General features: G+C 39.9%; 1 protein-coding gene across 1 annotated transcript in view; it reads right to left on the bottom strand.

The window, feature by feature from the left end:
• Window positions 1-21,833, bottom strand: part of LOC126337044 (GRIP and coiled-coil domain-containing protein 2-like) — a 252,037-nt gene that overhangs the window by 208,158 nt on the left and 22,046 nt on the right. The window contains exon 3 of the mRNA XM_050001367.1: window positions 21,607-21,680. Coding sequence (XP_049857324.1) covers window positions 21,607-21,680 — 74 coding nt within the window. The remainder of the gene's footprint in view (window positions 1-21,606; window positions 21,681-21,833) is intronic.

Consider the following 21,833-nt stretch of genomic DNA (forward strand, 5'->3'; position numbering starts at 1 on the left):
CAAGGGAACTTGCTGTTCCAACAGGACAATGCACTTCCGCATGTATCCCGTGCCACCCAACGTGCTCTAAAAGGTGTAAGTCAACTACCCTGGCCAGCAAGATCTCCGGATCTGTCCCCCATTGAGCATGTTTGGGACTGGATGAAGCGTCGTCTCACGCAGTCTGGATGTCCAGCACGAACGCTGGTCCAACTGAGGCGCCAGGTGGAAATGGCATGGCAAGCCGTTCCACAGGACTACATCCAGGATCTCTACGATCGTCTCCATGGGAGAATAGCAGCCTGCATTGTTGCGAAAGGTGGATATACACTGTACTAGTGCCGACATTGTGCATGCTCTGTTGCCTGTGTCTATGTGCCTGCGGTTCTGTCAGTGTGATCATGTGATGTATCTGACCCCAGGAATGTGTCAATAAAGTTTCCCCTTCCTGGGACAATGAATTCACGGAGTTCTTATTTCAATTTCCAGGAGTGTATATGTACACTATTCTTTGTCTTTGAACTACTTGCAAACAGAGCAGAAGGCTCCATGCAATTTTATGTAGATGTTTATGACACAAAACTCTGGAACAAACAAATCCTATTTTCACCGAAGTTGTAAAATATATCAGGAGAGTTATTGAAATCTATGGGCAGTTGTTTCCCAAAATTTTGATACATATCATCTGTGTACAGTATATAATTTTGTGTATCACCTAAGTGGACATTTTCCAATTCTATCTAGTTTTAAGTGGATTTTCAACCAGAAATGGTATGTAAATTTTAGACAACCTGATGATCTGGAGAGGCCATTTTCATTTTTGTGCTTCATGTGTTAGTTACATGACATGTTTCTATGGACATTCACCACAGTACTTATAAACATGTTATTTCATTGATGTTGTACAGTATTCTAAACCACGAGTTGAACCAAATTGACAGTGAACTTGGTTGTGTGTTTAAACACACTACATGGTATCCTCAACTGGACTTGAACTTAAATTTTCATACAGAACTTTTAGTTATGTGATAGGTTTTACTGTATGGTACCCCCAATTGAAGTTGTGCCATGTTAGCACACCTGACTTATATTTGAAATACTATACACATAATCTAGTATCCTGGAACTGAGAAGTGCTTTTGTAGCACACATACCTTTATCAAATGCTTCGATGTTTTAGTCGTGTATATGCTGCACACAGTGTTTCATGAACTACTGGCAATGTAAAATGGTATTGTAAGCCATGGTAGTGCCAAAAAGGCACAGAGGACTTGCTTCTGAGATATAGAATCAATTTTCCAGTAGTTTTTTTCAAAATAGTATTAACTTTTCAAAAACATTGAGTAAATTTAGGAAGTCAAGTGTATAAGAGAACAAATCATTTATCTTATTTTCTGCATCCAAGTTAAAATTTATAGAATGTTGAGTGTTAGTTTTAGTCTTGTTACCCCTAACAGATTAATATTTGCTTTACAATTTTGTCATAGTATGAGTATTTTTTCTTTAATATTGTTAATTAGTATTTGTACAAAATTCAACAGCATAATTAATAACGAAATCTAACATTTTTTTTTTTTTTTTTTTTTTTTGCGAAAAGTAACCTTTTTCCATTTTTTTTTAACATGACTTAGTATTTGCTTTTGCCTAATGATTTGCCAAGTATTCTTTTCACCTGACTTCAACTCAGTTAAGAAGTAATTCTGACGTTTCTCTGTCCCCCTCCCCAGTGCACACCAGATGTCTCCTTTTACCATATTTCAACTATTCAGGCCACAGTTACCAATGATGATACTCCAAAAACACTTGTTTTACTGCATGTTTTACTTTTCAAATTTGTAAAAATTGTGCACACCTGCGAGACTTTCCCTCGCAGTGGAATGTGAGCGAAACTCACGGGGGAGTGTAACACGCAATAAGCCGGTTAGACCACGTATATTCTCAAATTTACGATCTAATCTTTTTTTTCCCCATGCTTATTTTAAATGTTTCAAACTCCCACTGTATAATATGTAGTGTTAACACAAATAACCCCTATGATAAAAAATAAATAAAAGTAAAAATATAAATTTTTGTTTATGTGAATATATGTTATCATAATTGTTCTATTGTGCTGTTGAGTGAATTTCATTTTCTATAAATTATTTTTGATTTAATGTCCTATGTTTCGATCTTAGTATGGCTATATCTTTACAGATGTACTTTGGAATGATGTTAACTGGGTGCCAGTTGTTTGTTTGTTGTCTGGTGGGAAGGAAGGAAGGAGATATGTAAAGTTTTCTTGAGCTGCTTATAAATGAGATTTATTTCACTGAGTGAACATTGTAACTGATAGCAGCAAGGCATCTAGGGCTGGTAATATGAAAATTACAAATGAATCAGTTTTGTCATCTGGGTCAATCCATATTAAGTGGTCCAGTGATGGTTGCTTGACCATTTTTAAATATTTTTTTATACGTGACTTCCCTACATTTGAGAAGTTCAAAACAGTTTTCAAAAATAATTTATCTTGCACCTTTCCTGGATGGCGGCCATTTTCATTTGTAGGTGCGCGACGATTTTTCAGTCTGGAGATATTAGCGAAAATCTGAATATCTCTGCACTAGGTCAAGTTACAACATTGCAACTGACATGACAGTTTTTAGAAAAGTGTCATTTACGACATTGCTATTACACAGAATACCCTAAATTCAAAAATAACGCAGTCAAAATTACCTCCAAAGTTTGGTACCCAAATTTTCAAAAATCCACTTTTTAGGCCCAAAAATAACAAAGAAGGAGTGATTTATGAGAGTCTATTGTTTTCCTATAGTTAGATACCATACACTACTAGCCTCATATAGAGCAACAACACTTACAAATGTTTCCTTAATTTTTTATGAATTTTTGAAATTTGAAAATTTCCATTTTTTGTACATTTTTTTGTTAGTTATGTCAGGTGGGACTGAATATAAAAACACGATTTCTGCACAGTTTGTACACCCATTTGACAGCAACGTACTGTAAAAATTTCATCATTGATATCTGACTGTGAACCAGGACATAAATTTTTGATAATGAAGAAGTAATTCACATTACTCTACAACTGATCTTACAGCTGTTGCCTATTTAAATGATTTATTGTTTCACTGTAATAAAATTTATTATAAGGGTCGAGGGGTATGAAAGGGAAGCAGTGGTTGGGAATGGAGTGAGACAGGGTTGTAGCCTATCCCCGATGTTATTCAAGCTGCATATTGAGCAAGCAGTGAAGGAAACAAAAGTAAAGTTCAGAGCAGGTATTAAAATCCATGGAGAAGAAATAAAAACTTATGAGGTTCGCCGATGACATTGTAATTCTGTCAGAGACAGCAAAGGACTTGGAAGAGCAGTTGAATGGAATGGACAGTGTCTTGAAAGGAGGGTATAAGATGAACATCAACCAAAGCAAAATGAGGATAATGGAATGTAGTCGAATTAAGTCGCGCGATGCTGAGGGAATTAGATTAGGAAATGAGACACTTAAAGTAGTAAAGAAGTTTTGCTATTTGGGGAGCAAAATAACTGATGACGGTCGAAGTAGAGAGGATATAAAATGTAAACTGGCAATGGCAACGAAAGCGTTTGTGAAGAAGAAAAATTTGTTAACATCGAGGATAGATTTAAATGTCAGGAAGTCTTTTCATGAAGTATTTGCATGGAGAGTAGCCATGTATGGAAGTGAAACGTGGACGATAAACAGTTTAGACAAGAAGAGAATAGAAGCTTTCGAAATATGGTGCTACAGAAGAATGCTGAAGATTAGATGGGTGGATCACATAACTAATGAGGGGGTATTGAATAGAATTGGGGAGAAGAGGAGCTTGTGGCACAACTTGACTGGAAGAAGGGATCAGTTGGTAGGACATGTTCCGAGACATCGAGGGATCACCAATTTAGTATTGAAGGGCAGCGTGGAGGGTAAAAATCGTAGAGGGAGACCAAAAGATGAATACACTAAGCAGATTCAGAGGGATGTAGGTTGCAGTAGGTACTGGGAGATGAAGAAGCTTGCTCAGGATAGAGTAGCATGGAGAGCTGCATCAAACCATTCTCAGGACTGAAGACCACAACAACTACAACAACAACAACAACAACAACATATATTTAGTTAACACTATCACCCAATATTCATTTAGTTCATTTATTTTTAATACTGCAATATTAAATAATAGGAGCTTTCACTTTTGTTCTATGGTAATAAAAAATGCCCATTTATATTTAAGTTTAATGTCAATAAAGAAGTACATTTTTGCTGGGTGTGGCAATGTACAACATTTTTGGTTGGTTGGTTGTTTGAGATTTAAGAGACCAAACAGCGAGGAAGACAGGACAAAGAAGGAAGCTGAAAATCACAGCAAAGAGACGCAAGGTGGAGCCCAACAAGTAAACCCGCCCGTGGGCGGGAGTCGGGTGGGCGACGTCCATGGTCTGGGAACAGGATAGAATAGGAAGGATGAGTACGAGAGGAACGGATAGCGAGTGCATAAGACACCAGAAGCTGGGACCGCCGAACAGAAAGGGGGGGGGATCCCAGCTTCAACCAGGAGACTATCAACAGGGCTAGTAGGGAAGGCACCAGTGGGCAAACGGATACCACGATGGTGGACTGGATCCAGCACGTGCAGTGTGGAAGGAGAAGCTGAACCATAAACTTGACAACCATAGTCCAAGCGAGACAGAATTAGAGCACGATAAAGACGGAGAAGGAGGGAACAGTCCGCACCCCAAGAGGAGTGGGCAAGGAAGCGAAGGACATTGAGTTTACGGAAACATCTTACCTTCAGGAGTCTGATATGTGGCAGCCAAGTGAGCTTGTTGCTGAAAAGAAGACCCAGGAAACGAAACTGTGGGACCATAGGCAATCGTTGAGCAGCGAGATAGAGCTCTGGATCAGGGTGGATCATAGTACGGCGACAGAAGTGGACCACCCGCAATTTTGAAGGAGAGAATTGAAACCCTTGTGCGAGGGTCCAGGCAGAGGCACGCTGTATAGCTCCCTGGAGCTGCCGTTCTGCAGATGCCATCGAGGAGGAACTAACCCAAATGCAGAAATTATCCACATACAGGGCAGGGGCGACCAAGGGACCGACAGAGGCCACAAGTCCATCGATAGCAATGAGGAAAAGAAGGACACTCAAGACAGAACCCTGTGGGATGCCTGTCTCCTGGGTCCGTGGAGAACTAAAAACAGTACCAACTCGAAATCTGAATGACCGATGGAACAGGAACTGGCGGATAAAAATCGGGAGTGGGCCCCGAAGACCCCACTGATGAAGGGTAAGTAAGATGTGATGGCGTCAGGCCGTGTCATAGGCCTTGCAAAGGTAAAAAAACACTGCAACCAAATGGCGGCGCTGGGAAAAAGCCTGCCGAACTGGGGATTTCAAGTGAAGTAAATGATCGATTGGAGACCGTCCCTCTCGAAAGTCACACTTGTAAGGGGACAATAGATCCCAAGATTCGAGGACCCAATTGAGCCGACGGGCTACCATCTCTTCAAGCAACTTACAAACAACATTGGTCAAACTAATTGGCCGATAGCTGTCAACAGATAGGGGGTTCTTACCAGGCTTAAGGACAGGAACCACGATGCTATCCATCCACTAAGAAGGGAAGTCACCCTAGAGCCAGATACGATTAAACACCCGAAGAAGATGTTGCCGTTGTGGAGCACTGAGATGTTGAAGCAGTTGGTTATGAATGGAATCTGGGCCAGGGGCCGTGTCATGAGAAGAAGATAGAGCAGAAAGAAATTCACACTCAGTAAAAGGTTTGTTGTGTGAAACATAAGGTGGAAGCTTCAGCCTGCTGCTTTTGGTGAAGGAAAGCAGCTGGATAGGAGGCTGATGCTGATGCCACTGCAAAATGGGTCGCAAGATGTTCTGCAAGAACTAATGGGTCCGTACAAAGGCCATATAGGAGGCGAAAGCCTGGGAGGGTGGACTGCCGATGGCAACCTTGGAGAGAGTGAAGTGTAGCCCATACCTGTGACAGAGAGACAGTATAACCAAGGGAAGAAACGAATCGTTCCCAACATATCCGCTTGCTCTGTTTGATTAAATAACGGGCTTTAGCGCGGAGGCGTTTAAAGGTAGTAAAGCTGGATACGGATGGGTGCCTCTTAAAGTGTTGCAAAGCTCGACGGCGATCACGGATGGCAATGGCAATGGCTGTACTCCACCATGGGACTTGCCGGTGACGAAATGGCCCAGATGAGCGCAGGACAGCAAGGCTAGCAGCACGAACAATCGCATCAGACACGTCACGTAGGACGTCATCAATACAACTGGACAAAGAGGGAGAAAAATTGACCTGTGCTGTGTATAGAGCCCAATCGGCACGTTGGAAAGACCAACGAGGTAACCTGTCCATCGGGGAGCGGGAAGGGAGTGATATAATCAACGGGAAATGGTCACTATCACAAAGGTCGCCGTGTGGCGACCAGTGTAATGAAGGGAGGACAGAGGGAGAAGAAAGAGAAAGATCAATGGCAGAAAAGGTACCATGACCGGCACTGAAATGAGTAGGGGAGCATTCATTAAGAAGGCACAGGTCATGGTCTGCAATAAATTGGTCTATAAGAAGACCTCATCTAGATGGAAAGGCACTGCCCCACAAGGGATGATGAGCATTAAAATCCCCAAGGAGGAGGAAGGGAGGAGGAAGGGAGGAGGAAGTTGCTGAGGAAGGGCAGTTAAGGTAGCAGGTGTAAGAGTCCTGCCAGGAGGGAGATAAAGATTGCAAACTGTGACCACAGAGTCTAAGTGGACCCTAACAGCAACCGCTTCCAATGTAGTTTGAATAGGAATCCACATGCCAGCAATGTCTGTACGGACCAACGTACAAATGCCACCAGAAGCCCGCAGGGGTCCGACCCGATTTCGACAGAAAACACGGAACCCACGGAGGGTTGGTGAGTGAGCATCAGTAAAATGAGATTCCTGGAGAACCACACAAGCTGCAGAGTAGGACGAAAGAAGGGATTTCAATTCTGGAAGGTGACAATAGTATCCATTACAATTCCATTGGAGAACCACAGAACGATGGTTTAAAGGGGGGCTGAACATGCTAAATCCAGTCATACCGCCGGGTCCCCACCTGTCACTGACAAGGAGGGGGCGACATCCATGAACGACAGGTCAGAATCCGGTTGTGGAGTTAGAGTAGGGACCTCCGGTGACACCAGAGGCTCTTTGTCCCGGGACTTATGTTTCTTCTTCTTTTCAGGCCGAGATCGAGGAGGGCTGTGTGGCATAAAGGAGCCAGCTGCAGCACGATCAGGAACAGAAAGAGACCAGGCGACCTGCGGCCGACAGACCGCGGCTCTCGCAGTCGTTGCGCGGCAGCAGACCTTTGGCCTGGAAGGTGCCGGGAAGGGGCATCCCGGGAGACCGGCAGATGCCGAAGGAGTGGGACACTTCTCCGGCTGGGGAGGGGAGCAGCGCCCAGAGGAGAAGGTGTGGGAGCCGCAGGGGAGGGGGGGGGGGGGGAGAGGGGTCCGGGATGGGGGTTAGGAAGGGTGAGGAAGGGGTGAAGATGTAACCAAGGTGTAACTAGATGTCATGGACACAGGGTGAAGTCGTGTATATTTCTTACGGGCCTCTGTATAGGTTAAACGATCGAGGGACTTATGCTCCTGTATCTTCTTTTACTTCTTATGTACTGGGCAATCTGGTGAACGTGAAGAATGACTACCATGACAATTTACACACACAGGAGGGGGAACACAGGATGTCCCCTCATGGAGTGGATGTCCACAGTCACCACAGAGAGGTGCCTGTGAGCAGCGGGATGACTTGTGTCCCAAACGCAAGCACTTAAAACACCTCACAGGAGGTGGGATGTACGGCTTCACATCACATCGATAGACCATAATCTTAACTTTCTCAGGGAGGGTATTCCCTTCAAAGGCCAAGATAAAGGCACCAGTATCAATACGATTGTCTTTAGGACCCTTCTGAACACGCCGAACAAAGTGAGCACCCCGCCGTCCGAGATTGTCCCGAAGTTCCTCATCAGTTTGAAGGATGAGGTCCCTGTAAAAAATCACACCTTGTACCATATTGAGAGACTGGTGGGGGGTAATGGACACAGGAATTGTGCCAAGATGAGTACAGGCACGAAGGGCCGCAGATTGGGCAGCTGAAGCAGTTTTTATCAGCAACGAACCCGACCACATCTTGCTCAGGGAGTCCACTTCGCCAAACTTGTCTTCAATGTGTTCCACAAAGAATAAAGGTTTGGTATTGGTGAAAGTATCTCCAACAGTCCTAGTGCAAACTAGATAACAGGGGAAAGGTTTCGCCCCTAGCCGACGGGCCTGACCTCTTCCCAGGGAGTAGCCATGGAAGGGAAGACCGAAGGGGCAAGAGAAGCAGCACTTGAGGAATCAGTTCCACACAGAGAGATGGCCGCAGAAGAACGGCAAGAGTTGTGGACCCATATGCTTTTCATTTGCATAGCGTCCGCCCTGATACCACCCACTCCGATCAGGGCTCTCCTCATGGGCGCCACCTAGCCACAGCGAGGGCTGTCTGGCACGGCGGCCATTGCCGGGAGTTCTGATGCTCCAGGATGACGAGCAACCACTCCAAGGCATGCATGAGGAGGTCACAGCTCAGGCATCAGAAGTGTGATCCCTGTGTGTTCAGGAGGCTCAACCAAAAGGGTACATAGCGACCCCACCACACGGGCTGGCTACCGTGCTGGCTATGCACCCTAGTATCAGACAACGACGTGAAAGAGAAGGTGGAATGTAATAGGAGGGCGCACATCGGAGACACTAGGTAAGGCGCTCTTTCCCAAATGGCTCACACTACGGAGGAGAAATTTTTTAATGGAGGTCAAACCCCAGAGGGGGACCAAGGAATGCCAAAAGGAGGAGACGATTATGCAACAAAGCCGAATTGTAAAACCAACAGAACCAGGAGGATAGCGGGGACCAACATAAGCAAGAACACCAAGAGAGGGAGAGGAGAGGGCGAGGGGAAAGGAGCAAGGAGGGGAAAGGAGCAAAGAGGGGAAAGGAGCAAAGAGGGGAAAGGAGCAAAGAGGGGAAAGGAGCAAAGAGGGGAAAGGAGCAAGGAGGGGAAAGGAGCAAGGAGGGGAAAGGAGCAAGGAGGGGAAAGGAGCAAGGAGGGGAAAGGAGCAAGGAGGGGAAAGGAGCAAGGAGGGGAAAGGAGCAAGGAGGGGAAAGGAGCAAGGAGGGGAAAGGAGCAAGGAGGGGAAAGGAGCAAGGAGGGGAAAGGAGCAAGGAGGGGAAAGGAGCAAGGAGGGGAAAGGAAATGCACCCCTGGAGAGAAAGAAGGCTGCAATGGCTCAGAGCCCCGTGCTCACCACGCACGCATCCACAAAAGAGTTGTGTTTGCTGGGTGTGGCATTGTTGTAGTTAGTCTGTTCTGAAACCTCTGTAGGAGTGAATGCACATACTTCATTGAGAGTGTAGAATGTGTTGTGTGTTTTGTTCTGTGTGTAATTTGTAATTAATTTTGAGAGATTAGCTGGAATGCAATAACATGGATGAACAGTGCTCCGTTAGACAGATAGCAAGTGAAGCGTGTCACAAAACAGTTTACAGTTCAGTTTCAAAAAACTTGAAAAATGTCAATGGCTTTGTTGAAGTTAGACAAACTTTGTTTAAATTTCGAGTACGTTCTTCCATAACATCAGTGTGTGAGGATCATGAGAAGAAATATATTCTGAAGTACAACCAAATTTTTGGAAGAAAGTGCTGTGATACACTTAAAGTTCATAAAAAGCCTATTACTAAAGGTTTGAGGGAAATAAAACTTTGAACATTTGTGCTTGTTATATGAGAGAGAAACAGCTTTCCAAGTGAAATGTAATGTGATTCCTGGAAATTCCCTGTGCCCAAATTGTTACTCAAAAATATTTGTTGTGAATCCAGAACCATAATCATGTAACCTTGTTAATTACATTTATATTCCTCATGAGGAAGCTGTTAGCATATTGGATTTTGCTTGTTCTAAGTTAGCCAAATCTACTGCTTCGAAAATAATAAAATTAAGTACCAGAAAAAGAAAATAAGGTACAACAAATTTCAGACAAAATTAGAAAAGACTTGGAATCATGCTTTAATAATACAGATACCAACATTATTGCTAAAGACGACGAAAATCTACCACTAGCAACATCTGACACTGAATATTTGAGCTTAATGGAGAAAGTAAAAATTAAATGTTTAGTGACATCTAAAGAGAAAAAAGTTAAACTTTTAAGTTTGCTCCCTGACTCATGGCCAAGAGAAAAAAATAGTTCATGAATTCAACATTTCTCATCATTTGATTAAACTAGTCCAAAAGTTAGTGAAAGAATAAGGCATTCTTCCAGTTTTAGGAAAGAAGAAAGGAGTAGGTACGAGTGAAGAAACAATTAAAAAGTTTCAGCAGTTTTTTTAAGATGATGAAAGTAACAAAGCAGAAATGACTAACGCTCTCAAATTTATTTGAACTTTATGTAGCTTTCATAAATTCTCATCCTGAATGCAAAATTGGAAAGTAAAAATTTTGTGACCTCTGCCCTAAGTGATGTATTTTGGCTGTATCCTCAGGGACACACTCCGTATGTGTTTGTTTACGTCATCAAAATGTCAAACTAATGATTTCGGGTGGAAAACTCAGTGATCTTAACTACAAAGAGTTACTAGGTTTAATGGTCTGTGACACTGCACGATGAGTTTGTGTAAAAAATGGCCCATTATCGAAACGGTTATTGAATTGTTTCACGAATATGATGAGGAAATGCCAGACAGTATTACCTTCAAACAGTGGGTCACAACTGACGGGGCAGATATGATAACAGTGGTTAAATATCAGGAAGAGTACTTAGAATCTTTAACTGATAACTTCCAAAAACTCAAAAGTCACCACTATGTTTCTAAAATGCAAAGTAAGTTTTTGAAGGACAAAAAAGTACAACTTCATGAAACTGAATGCATAGTGCTAGCTAATTTTGCAGAAAATTTTACATTTGTGATTCAGGATGTGATACAAGGGTACCACTGGATCAATGACCAGGCAACAGTGCCTCTGTTTATTCTTTATTTTAAAAATGAGAAAGATGAAGTTTGCAGTTCTTCACTTTGCATTCTAAATGACTACTTGGAGCACAACACTTTGGCTGTACACGTGTTTCAAAAGTATGTAATAAATTACATAACAGAAAATTTTCCCAAGGTTGTGAAGCTGATACACTTTTCAGATGGAAGTGGTAGTCAGTATAAGAACAAAAATAATTTTTCAAATCTGTGCAACCACAAAATAGACTTTGGGTTGGAGGCTGAATGGCACTTTTTTGCATCTTGCCATGGTAAAAATGCATGTGATGGAGTAGGAAGTACAGCAAAATGTGAAGTAAGTAAAGCCAGCCTACAAAGGTCAACCACAGACCAAATTCTCACAGTACAGGACATGTATGTCTTTTGCAAGGATAATATTAAAGCCATTACCTATTTTCTGATGAAGAAAGAAGAAGTGGTTCTGCATATGAAAACAACATTTCAAACCAGATTTGAAAACTGTGAAGCAATAAAAGGAACAAGGCATTTCCACAAATTCCTTGGCACTGCAGAAAACTTAGTTCGATGCTATGTTAACATCAGAAACCAAAATTTATGCGGATCATTGTATCAGTAAAATTACATCTCTGTCTTTAACATTGAATGGCACAGTGGCATGTGTGTATGATGGACAGTGGTGGCTTGCAGAGGTTGAAAGAATAAGTTTGCACCACCAGGTTTAGGAACAGTCACATCTCGAAGGATGTAAATTGAAAATATTTATTTTAAGTACGAGGTGCATTCAAGTTCTAAGGCCTCCGATTTTTTTTTCTAATTAACTACTCACCCGAAATCGATGAAACTGGCATTACTTCTCGACATAATCGCCCTGCAGACGTACACTTTTTTCACAACACTGACGCCATGATTCCATGGCAGCGGCGAAGGCTTCTTTAGGAGTCTGTTTTGACCACTGGAAAATCGCTGAGGCAATAGCAGCACGGCTGGTGAATGTGCGACCACGGAGAGTGTCTTTCATTGTTGGAAAAAGCCAAAAGTCACTAGGAGCCAGGTCAGGTGAGTAGGGAGCATGAGGAATCTCTTCAAAGTTGTTATCACAAAGAAACTGTTGCATAACGTTAGCTCGATGTGCAGGTGCGTTGTCTTGGTGCAACAGCACACGCGCAGCCCTTCCCAGACGTTTTTGTTGCAGTGCAGGAAGGAATTTGTTCTTCAAAACATTTTTGTAGGATGCACCTGTTATCGTAGTGTCCTTTGGAACGCAATGGGTAAGGATTACACCCTCGCTGTCCCAGAACACGGACACCATCATTTTTTCAGCACTGGCGGTTGCCCAAAATTTTTTTGGTGGCGGGGAATCTGTGTGCTTCCATTGAGCTGACTGGTGCTTTGTTTTTGGATTGAAAAATGGCTTCCATGTCTCATCCATTGTCACAACTGACGGAAAGAAAGTCCCATTCATGCTGTCGTTGCGCGTCAATACTGCTTGGCAACATGCCACACGGGCAGCCATGTGGTCATCCATCAGCATTCGTGGCACCCACCTGGATGACACTTTTCGCATTTTCAGGTCGTCATGCAGGATTGTGTGCACAGAACCCACAGAAATGCCAACTCTGGAGGCGATCTGTTCAACAGTCATTCGGCGATCCCCCAAAACAATTCTCTCCACTTTTTCAATCATGTCATCAGACCGGCTTGTGCGAGCCCGAGGTTGTTTCGGTTTGTTATCACACGATGTTCTGCCTTCATTAAACTGTCGCACCCATGAACGCACTTTCGACACACCCATAACTCCATCACCACATGTCTCCTTCAACTGTCGATGAATTTCAATTGGTTTCACTCCACGCAAATTCAGAAAACGAATGATTGCACGCTGTTCAAGTAAGGAAAACATCGCCATTTTAACAGTTCTCATTCTCGCAGCTGGACGTAAAATTCCATCTGCCGTACAGTGCTGCCATCTCTGGGATGTATTGACAATGAACACGGCCTCATTTTAAAACAATGCGCACGTTTCTATCTCTTTCCAGTCCGGAGAACAAAAAAACGGAGGCCTTAGAACTTGAATGCACCTCGTATGTCACAATAATATTAATGTTTATTTCGGTGATGTTTCCACTTTTTGCACATAATTCAGTACCTTACTTCAATAATAATTGATTATATCCTGCCAATATTGCAAATGAATAGGCAACAGCCGTAATATCAGTTTTAGAGTACAATGAATTATCTCCTCATTTTAAAAAAATTCATATCTTTGTTCACAGTCAGAAATCAATATTGAAATTTTTACAGTAAGTTGCTATCATATAGATGTACAAACTGTGCAAAAAAAAATCATATTTTTATATTCAGTCCCACCTGACATAACTAACCCCAAACTTAACAAAAAATGAAAATTTTCCAATTTCAAAAATTCATAAAAAATTGAAGAAACATTTGTAAGTCTTCTTGCTCTATATGAGGCTAGTATTTTATGATACCTACCAATAGGAAAAAATTGACTCTTACAAATTACTCCTGGTTAGTGCTTTTTGGGCCTAAAATATAAATTTTTTTGAAAATTTGGATACCAAACTTTGGAGGTCATTTTGACTGGTTATTTTTGAATTTAGGGTATTTTGTGTAATAGACAGTGTTGTAAAGGACACTTTTCTAAAAACAATCATGTCCATGGCAATGTTGTAAACCAGTGCAGAGATATTTATATTTTTGCTAACGTCTCTAAACTAAAACATCATTGCGCCCTTACGAACAATAATTGGCTGCTATTCAGTAAAGGTGAAAGGTGATTTTTTTAAAAAACTGTTTCGAACTTCTAAATTATAGGGTAATCACATATAAAAAAATTAAAATATTTGAATATGGTCAAGTAACCAACTTAATTTTTATTGGACTACTTTATTTGGATTGACCCGTCTACATTATTCAACAAACACATCGCCCTATGAGGTTTCCAGATCTGCAAGAGAATCTGGTTCCAGGCAGAAGAAATTCAAGCAACAGATTGAAGGAGATCCTCAAAAACCAGATGAGTATTTTTTCTTTAAAACTACCACTAGACTCAGCCAATATTTTTACTCCATGAACATTTATTACAATTAATGATCATCCAACTGTGCATAACAAAGGAGGTCACTGAAGAGTGGATGAACACTAGTTACAATTTGTTGTTGGTAAACTTTACAGAAGTTGCTTGCAGTGACTACTTTTGCCTATGAATATACAACTTACCCCCTTCCACAACCGTAAAGACTCTCCTTCATTATGAGATTTATGGAACATGATGTACGAGTGGATGGATGATGGTCATATCTCGTGGACTCCAGCAAGGAACATTCTTGGTCCAACTACCATCCAGTTTGAGAATGAGATTTTCACTCTGCAGTGGAGTGTGCGCTGATAAGAAACTTCCTGGCAGATTACCATCCATTTGCTTGGACAAAGATCCTACTCGATTCCTACTCATTTCCATTACAGTGAGAATTACATTTTTCCCTCTAGGCTCTTCCATAACCCCACTGTTAGTTTTCCTGTCTTCCCTAATTCCCAATATGCACCTCTCCACTGTCCATCAGTAAGCTATTATTTTGCTACCCATTCAGTCATTGTCTTCAACTGACCTAAATTTAAAAACTTGTGGACTGGTTCTTTGATGTGAATTGTTTATTTCTACTACTTTTTAGAGCTGTTTATACATTATTTTAGAGTTATTGCAATTGATGATAAAACTGTGTTTCAAACTACTTCTATTACTTTTTCCATTAGATGTTGGAAGTTCATCAGCATTAGACACAAACAGTAGCAGTTTACAATGATGTAAGTAAAATGAAAATGACAAACATATGATAGTTAGTTACATGTTCTGTAGATAATTTGAACAATTCTTTTATCAAAATGATTTGGAACTGAAAATCCTCTGCCGCACATTATATGGACAATACATAGACACGTTCCATAACATTAATAAAATGGGAAAGATTTCATATATTTTGATTACATGATGCTGTAGAAATTTCTGTTATTTCTGAAGTTTCATGTTATGAGTGTGGGACATGGCAGTGACGGAAGGAACAGTCTTCCTGTCGAGAAGCTGTCATCAATGCAGGGCTACACTGGTGTCAAATTGTAAGTCATTTTCCAAAGAAGTATCCTGAAGTAGCTCACCTGACCCTGGCATGAATAACAATAACAAAAGAAATCTGCACTCTGAACTGTAAATTTGTTAAACGATGTCCTGAGTTTATGTTCAGTTTCGGTCATGATAAGTCAGAAGCTATTAATACATTTCATTAATGTTTGAGACATAGCTATATTATTTGAATTTGTAATACTTATGAAATAAAGATTTAAAAAGTGAAGAAAAGTATTTAAAAATTTTAAATTCTATCTGAAGAACAATTTTATGAATTACTGTTCTACAGAGAAGTTCTTTTAGATTGAGTGAAATTTCTTCTAGGCTGACGTGTCGCTTATCATATGTATCGCAAGAACTGATACGGAATAGTAATATATCTGAATTATTGTAATTACAATACTGAGCTTGAGTTGACTTTATTTCATGATATTTGAGTGAAAGTGTTACTTAGGGGATTTTTTCCAAGGCTAGACTGGCTTTATCTCTATTCTGTAATGAAAAAAACGAGAATTTAACATGCAAGTGACAGATCGTAAATAACAAACAGAGATTATCTTTGTAACTACAGTGAAGTGTAAGCAAACAATACTAATATCACTGGAAACTACAGATTACGAAAGAGTCAATATTAATGTAATGTTGTCATATCTAGGAAAGAATTATGATGAAAGAATACAAGGTGCTGAGAACCACAAGGGTATAAAGCACACCATTATTGTTTTGACATTGTAGCATGCATGCTCCTGATAGCTGTTGATCTTATGGTGAACCAGTGTTATCTATATCAGTAGGCCCATGTTGTGTACATAAAAATTCACGAAAAGCCGGTGCATTGATTTTTCTGATATTTTTTTACAAGTGGGCCAAAAGCGCAATTCCTTTGATCTGTGCTGCCTAGTTGTTATCTAGAGCTGCCAATGTAATTTAGTGTCTACATCATGTACATAGTAGTGGTAGTGGTAGTGGTGGTGGTGGTGGTGGTAGTAGTAGTAGTAGTAGTAGTAGTAGTAGTAGTAGTAGTAGTACTTCGCAATCGGAGGTATATTGGCAGTTTTATATAAAACTCAAGCCACTCAAATGTACTTAATGAAAATGATGATAAAGTCCATGAAGTTCGAATAGGTCATAATTTTATATGTAGTGCATTCAGTATCTGCTCTTCATGTTCTAATTCTAGTTACAAACTCTACAACTGTAAACAGACACTATTGGGTACATTTTTTCCCCCTCAGAAAATACAGGATGTTGAGACTTGGTTAAAAAATCAGTTCAGACCTATGAGATTTGTGTATTGGCTAGAAATTGGACTTCCACAAAGCTCTATTTTTGTAAAAACTTTATGTGTGCGCTTTGGACCTCATATCTTCAAGCTGAAAACATTTATCTATAACTGATTGTAAAGCTTACTTGAGTTATGTTGTAAGTTGGTTCTGGGTACTTTCAAAACTGAATATCAACAGATCAGAGATAGTAAACTGCATCAAGTTCACACTAAGTTAATATACGTGAGGTAATATATCAGTGGATAAACACAACTGTGCTAAAGCTATTTTCAAATCTTGAACACTGAATCTACTATTAATGATCAAAAGCTTAAGCCCTCGACGACCAACTATCAAATACTAACCTGCAACCTAAATATATTTATCTCTGAAACAGTGGTGTGCACCTGTTGTACAAGTTAAGCATTGCAGCAGTAGCAGCTCACGAGTGATGAGTAGCACCTAATATGGTGTGTAAAGATCAATGGGTCACTGCAATGTGATTGATGTTATCATTAACGCACGTGTTATTTTTAAGTCCTTGTCATGCCACTACAATTTTTGGCACTTTATGTTCAAATGGCTCTGAGCACTTTGGGACTTAACATCTGAGGTCATCAGTCCCCTAGAAGTTAAAACTACTTCAACCTAACTAACCTAAGGACATCACACACATATACGCCCGAAGCAGGATTCGATCCTGCAACCGTAGCGGTCGCACGGTTCCTGACTGTAGTGCCTAGAACCGCTCGGCCACCCCGGCTGGCGGCACTTTACGAATCTGAAAAGTTCTTCTATTGGTGATCAGAATAGTTTTAGCGATATGTAATTCCTTCCTCCACTCTTCTATCCTGATGAAGTTGTTGGTCCAGTCTATAATTTTGCCCATAGCTTGCACATGGGCCATTCATTTCTGAATCTGGTTTGTCCATTTCTTGATTAAAATTCAATGTTTCTTTTCTAAGGTGGTCAGGGAATATTTTCACATGTGCTTTGTGTGTTTTGGAGAGGATGCTGATACTTCTATTGTTCTTATTCCATGTATGGTCTTTTGTCTCAAAAAGTAAATAAAACAATGCAAGTATTGTCCCAATTTTGGTGAAATTTCTGTCTCCCAGATACCCTATAAATAACTGTCCTATAGTAGAATTGGTGAAATAAGATTCCTTACTGTTGCAATGAGCTTGACTTTGTATGTGTCCCTATGGCAATGCCTCAACATTGTTGCAGCTCCGTAGACTGCAACTGTTTTCAACTGTACCCATTTGCACTTCTCAGCCAGATATCAGGAATATTCTTTCGTTAATTCTACTACAGATCCTATTGTATTACATTTCCTTCACTTCCATCAGATCTATTAAAAAAGCTGTAATTTCATGACAAATTTGCTTTCTACATATCTCAAAAATCATTTTCTTCTTCTTCTTTTTTAGCTTGCTAATGCTGTTCAGTAAAACAGTGTGTTTTTGTGTCTCTTACCTACAAGAGATAAACATACAGAGGACCAGGACAGTGCAACGAAATATGACAAACTGTCTAACCATTCAATGAAGATCTCACAAATCTAACATACTAGAGATTAAGACCTCAATAAAATATGACCCCTAATGATGGCACAAATATGCTGAAAAATGTCTGAGTAATAAGATTTTGTGGTTCGTTGTTATAAGGCAGAACTCAATTCCCATAAGTAAATAGCTAACTTAAAACACCACTGGTAAGCATCGGGATTTGAACTGACAATTGCACGAGAAGAGTGCTGCCCCACATAGGTAACGTGGCACTACAGCTGCAAAGTACTCTTTCAGCACACTTGTGATTGTTAAGGTAGATACCTCAATGTGAGAGCTAAGGACAGTTGTAATGCTTTTATGGATAGCTGGCATCAAAGAACTGAATTTTCAAACTATGTCTCAGAACTGAATTTTTAAACTATGTCTCATATTTTACACACAAATGATTCAAAATACTTCACTAAGCTGACATGAGAATATCAATGGCCATTTTACAAACATTTCCACTGATGGTACCAAGTATAAGCTACACTGACAGAAGAAAGAAAAGGTTTTCATACATGATATCGGTTTCTTGAGTGGTTCTCAATGAAGGTTATTTGTATTATTGCGAACAGTTTAACATTTCTGTTAGTAGCTAGTTTCATAATGGATCAAATAAAAGATATTCATACAATGTGGACTATAAATTGAAAATAATAGCACATACATAAGAACATGGAAACAGAGCAGCACAACATGAAAGGATGACAGTGTTATGTATCTTTTTATGTCCACTTGTTTTTATAGTTCCGCTTTTAGCACCTTTCATGGCAACAGTTCTGTTACTTGGCACATCAATTATCAGAAGAGTTTCAGCCATATTCACTATTTGGTTTACTACTACACTGGTTTTCTTTCGATGTTGAATAATAACATATTTATGTCTCAACAAATAATCCATTTAAAGTGTATACGGGAGAGGAATGGCACAAATGGGTGATGAATGAAACACAACATGAATTCATGCCGAAGCAAGCTTTAAAATAATCTACAATCAAACAAGTGTGTCAGTGGATAAAACAGTCGCCGTCGAATGTGAGAGAAGACATAGTTGTTAATTTTTTCAAGAAGTGTGGCATAAGTACCAACACTTTTGATGGCAATGAAAACTATCTTATATATGTAGAGGCCACAATGGTGATGAAGAGGAAGAGGAAGAAGAAAAAGAAGAACAACATTAAGATGAGGATTTTCAGAGATTTTATAGGTCAGTTCGGTTTTATAAACTAATAGGTTTTTTTAGTTTGATTTTCAATCCAATAATAAAAATGGTAAAAATGTTATTTAAAAAAAATTGATTAAAAATTAAGGTGCATCTTAGAGTCCGTACCGTCTTATAGTCTGTAAAATATGTGCAGAATAAATTTCTAAATCAACTTGTAGCTCAATTCAGTACCACACATGAGCAGTCAGCCATAGGTACCTCTTCTGGGAATACCACAAAACTTTTTGGGGGGGAAGGGGAGATCTCCGAAAATACTGTAAGTAACAGTAGATGATACTGTAATTTCTTTTTCCTTCAGCAACCAAAAAGAGGTGAAAAAATACAGAATCAATTTACAGACATTGGCACCACTTCTCTATAGTAGATCTGGTGATGAAAAGCTATGAAACTGACAATTAACAATTTGCCGTTATTCAGATTATTAGTTCTGCTTCAGCTGTATGGTAAAACATATCTGAATGATCTTTCTGATCTTTATGTATAAATGTGGGGTGACAAATATGCACGACTTCCTTCTAAATCACTTCATCGAAAGTAGTTTGCACCAGGAGTGTGAGGCCCCCCCACCCCCCTCCCCCTCCCCTGACTTACTAGTTGAGACACCACAAAAAATCTAAAATTTTGTATCAACCTTGTTTTGACAGAGATAATATGGAGAGTAAAAACACAATACAATGGAAACCATATGTTTAAACCATTGCATTCTAGTGGTCGTCTGGATGCAACAGACATTTACATGCCATTAGATAATGCTCTTATCAGAGGTGAAAGTACATGGGGTGTTCAAACACAGCAACCACAAAAAGGAATATGTGTAGATCTAAATGTTTGTCACAGTATCAAACACCTTTGACAGCTATTTACAAATAACGATATCAGAGATTACAGAAATATTCTTGTGTAGCATAATAATCAAAGCAATATGAGATATGACAACTTAAGGCAATTTAAATAGTATGTGTGTGTGTTTGCGTAAGGCCTACTTGATAATGATGCCAAATACTGGATCAATATTTTCAAAACGGTCACACTACTGTTGTATGTAAGAAGGTCAGGTTCTGTATTACAGACGTACAGCAATGTCTACTTCAGATCTCTCCAGTTTCCCACTGCCAAAGTAATTTATTAGGCATGTGCATTCTCCTGTTGAGAAATTTTTTAACCTGTGGAAGTTAATAATTAAGAGGAATCGTTTTTGTATAACAAAAGACTTTAGCCCTCAACTTTCTAACAGTCGAAACAGAGTTCACCTTTTCTGGTGCAGGGCCACTAGTTTCCCATCCACTGTTTTCATTGCTGCTTCATTTCTGGTGGAAACTATTGCTCACACAGTTCAGCCACAGTAACAAATCGGTGCACAAAATCAGTTGCAATCTTTCATATGCTTACAGCAGAGGAGGACAGTTGTAAAAGCAGTAGTCCTGTAGCAGTAATATGCTGGTGGTATGGTAGTAATATATTAGTTATTTGTAACTATAGTGAAATTTTTCATTCTAATGTGAATATGTAAATATAATAATATAATATGTTGTCGAATACTAGGTAACAGAGCACAACATAGAACAATTAAACACACAAAACTGCTTGGGGCAGCAACAATATCACACACCTTCATTCAACCACATGATCCTTCAACTACTACATTTTGAACTTTCTCAGTCTATTCATCCTTCATTACTATTTTTGGGGTGCCCTTGTCTTGGATTCTCTACAATACAAGTGTGGTGTATTTCAAATCAGCAATTTCTTAAATGCTGAAAATGAAAGAGCAGACTCCAAGCCCTCATTAACTTTGGATGAATTTCCACTAGTGATAAACCATGACAAGCCAAAAATATCATTGGGTTGTACTCCAGTTCATCAATTTAAATGAAGCCCACACAAGTCAACTCCTTTACAATAGCAAAAACACATATTCCAGTAATAAATTCAATTCTCTATCTGTGATATTGCACAACTGACAAAACCAAGATTTTGTCACTAAATACCACACATTGTGTTTTCTGCTTATCCCCCTATCCATCGTATAGATGATCACTAGCAACTAGCAGTGCCTATATTATTAGCAAGCAAAGTGAAATCTTATGGCAACATTAACCAGCATTGTTCAACTGCTTATAAGGACAATTTTTATCACCTTGTGAAACTGAGTGCCATACTTAAGTCTAACTGTTTAGTGTTGATTGGTAGAATGTACAATGTGCTGTTACGTGTGTGTTGATGAAGAAATTGACATAAAGTATGGAAGAGTGACACACACAGTGCAGAATGATGCGAGAGCTTTATAAATGACAGTCTAATAAAATGAAAACACAATAATGGTAAGAGACAATGTCATAATTTTTTTTTTACATAGTGGTGCATTGGAATGCTGTTGTTAATACCTTTGACTTCATTTCTGTTGTTCCCTCATATTTTGCTAGTTCTTCTTTCAGGCGCTGTATTTCCTCATTTGCATCTGGAAAATTTGAAAAAGACTGTTGCATATGATGAACATAACATTTTAATGGATATCTTAAGTATTCACAACAATGCAGCAAGCAGCAAACTCAGCACTGTAATATTCAATACACAAATTAAGGCCACATGTATCAAGTTAGTGGGAAGTAGG

Source organism: Schistocerca gregaria, chromosome 2, assembly GCF_023897955.1.
Source record: "Schistocerca gregaria isolate iqSchGreg1 chromosome 2, iqSchGreg1.2, whole genome shotgun sequence".
NCBI lineage: Eukaryota > Metazoa > Arthropoda > Insecta > Orthoptera > Acrididae > Schistocerca > Schistocerca gregaria.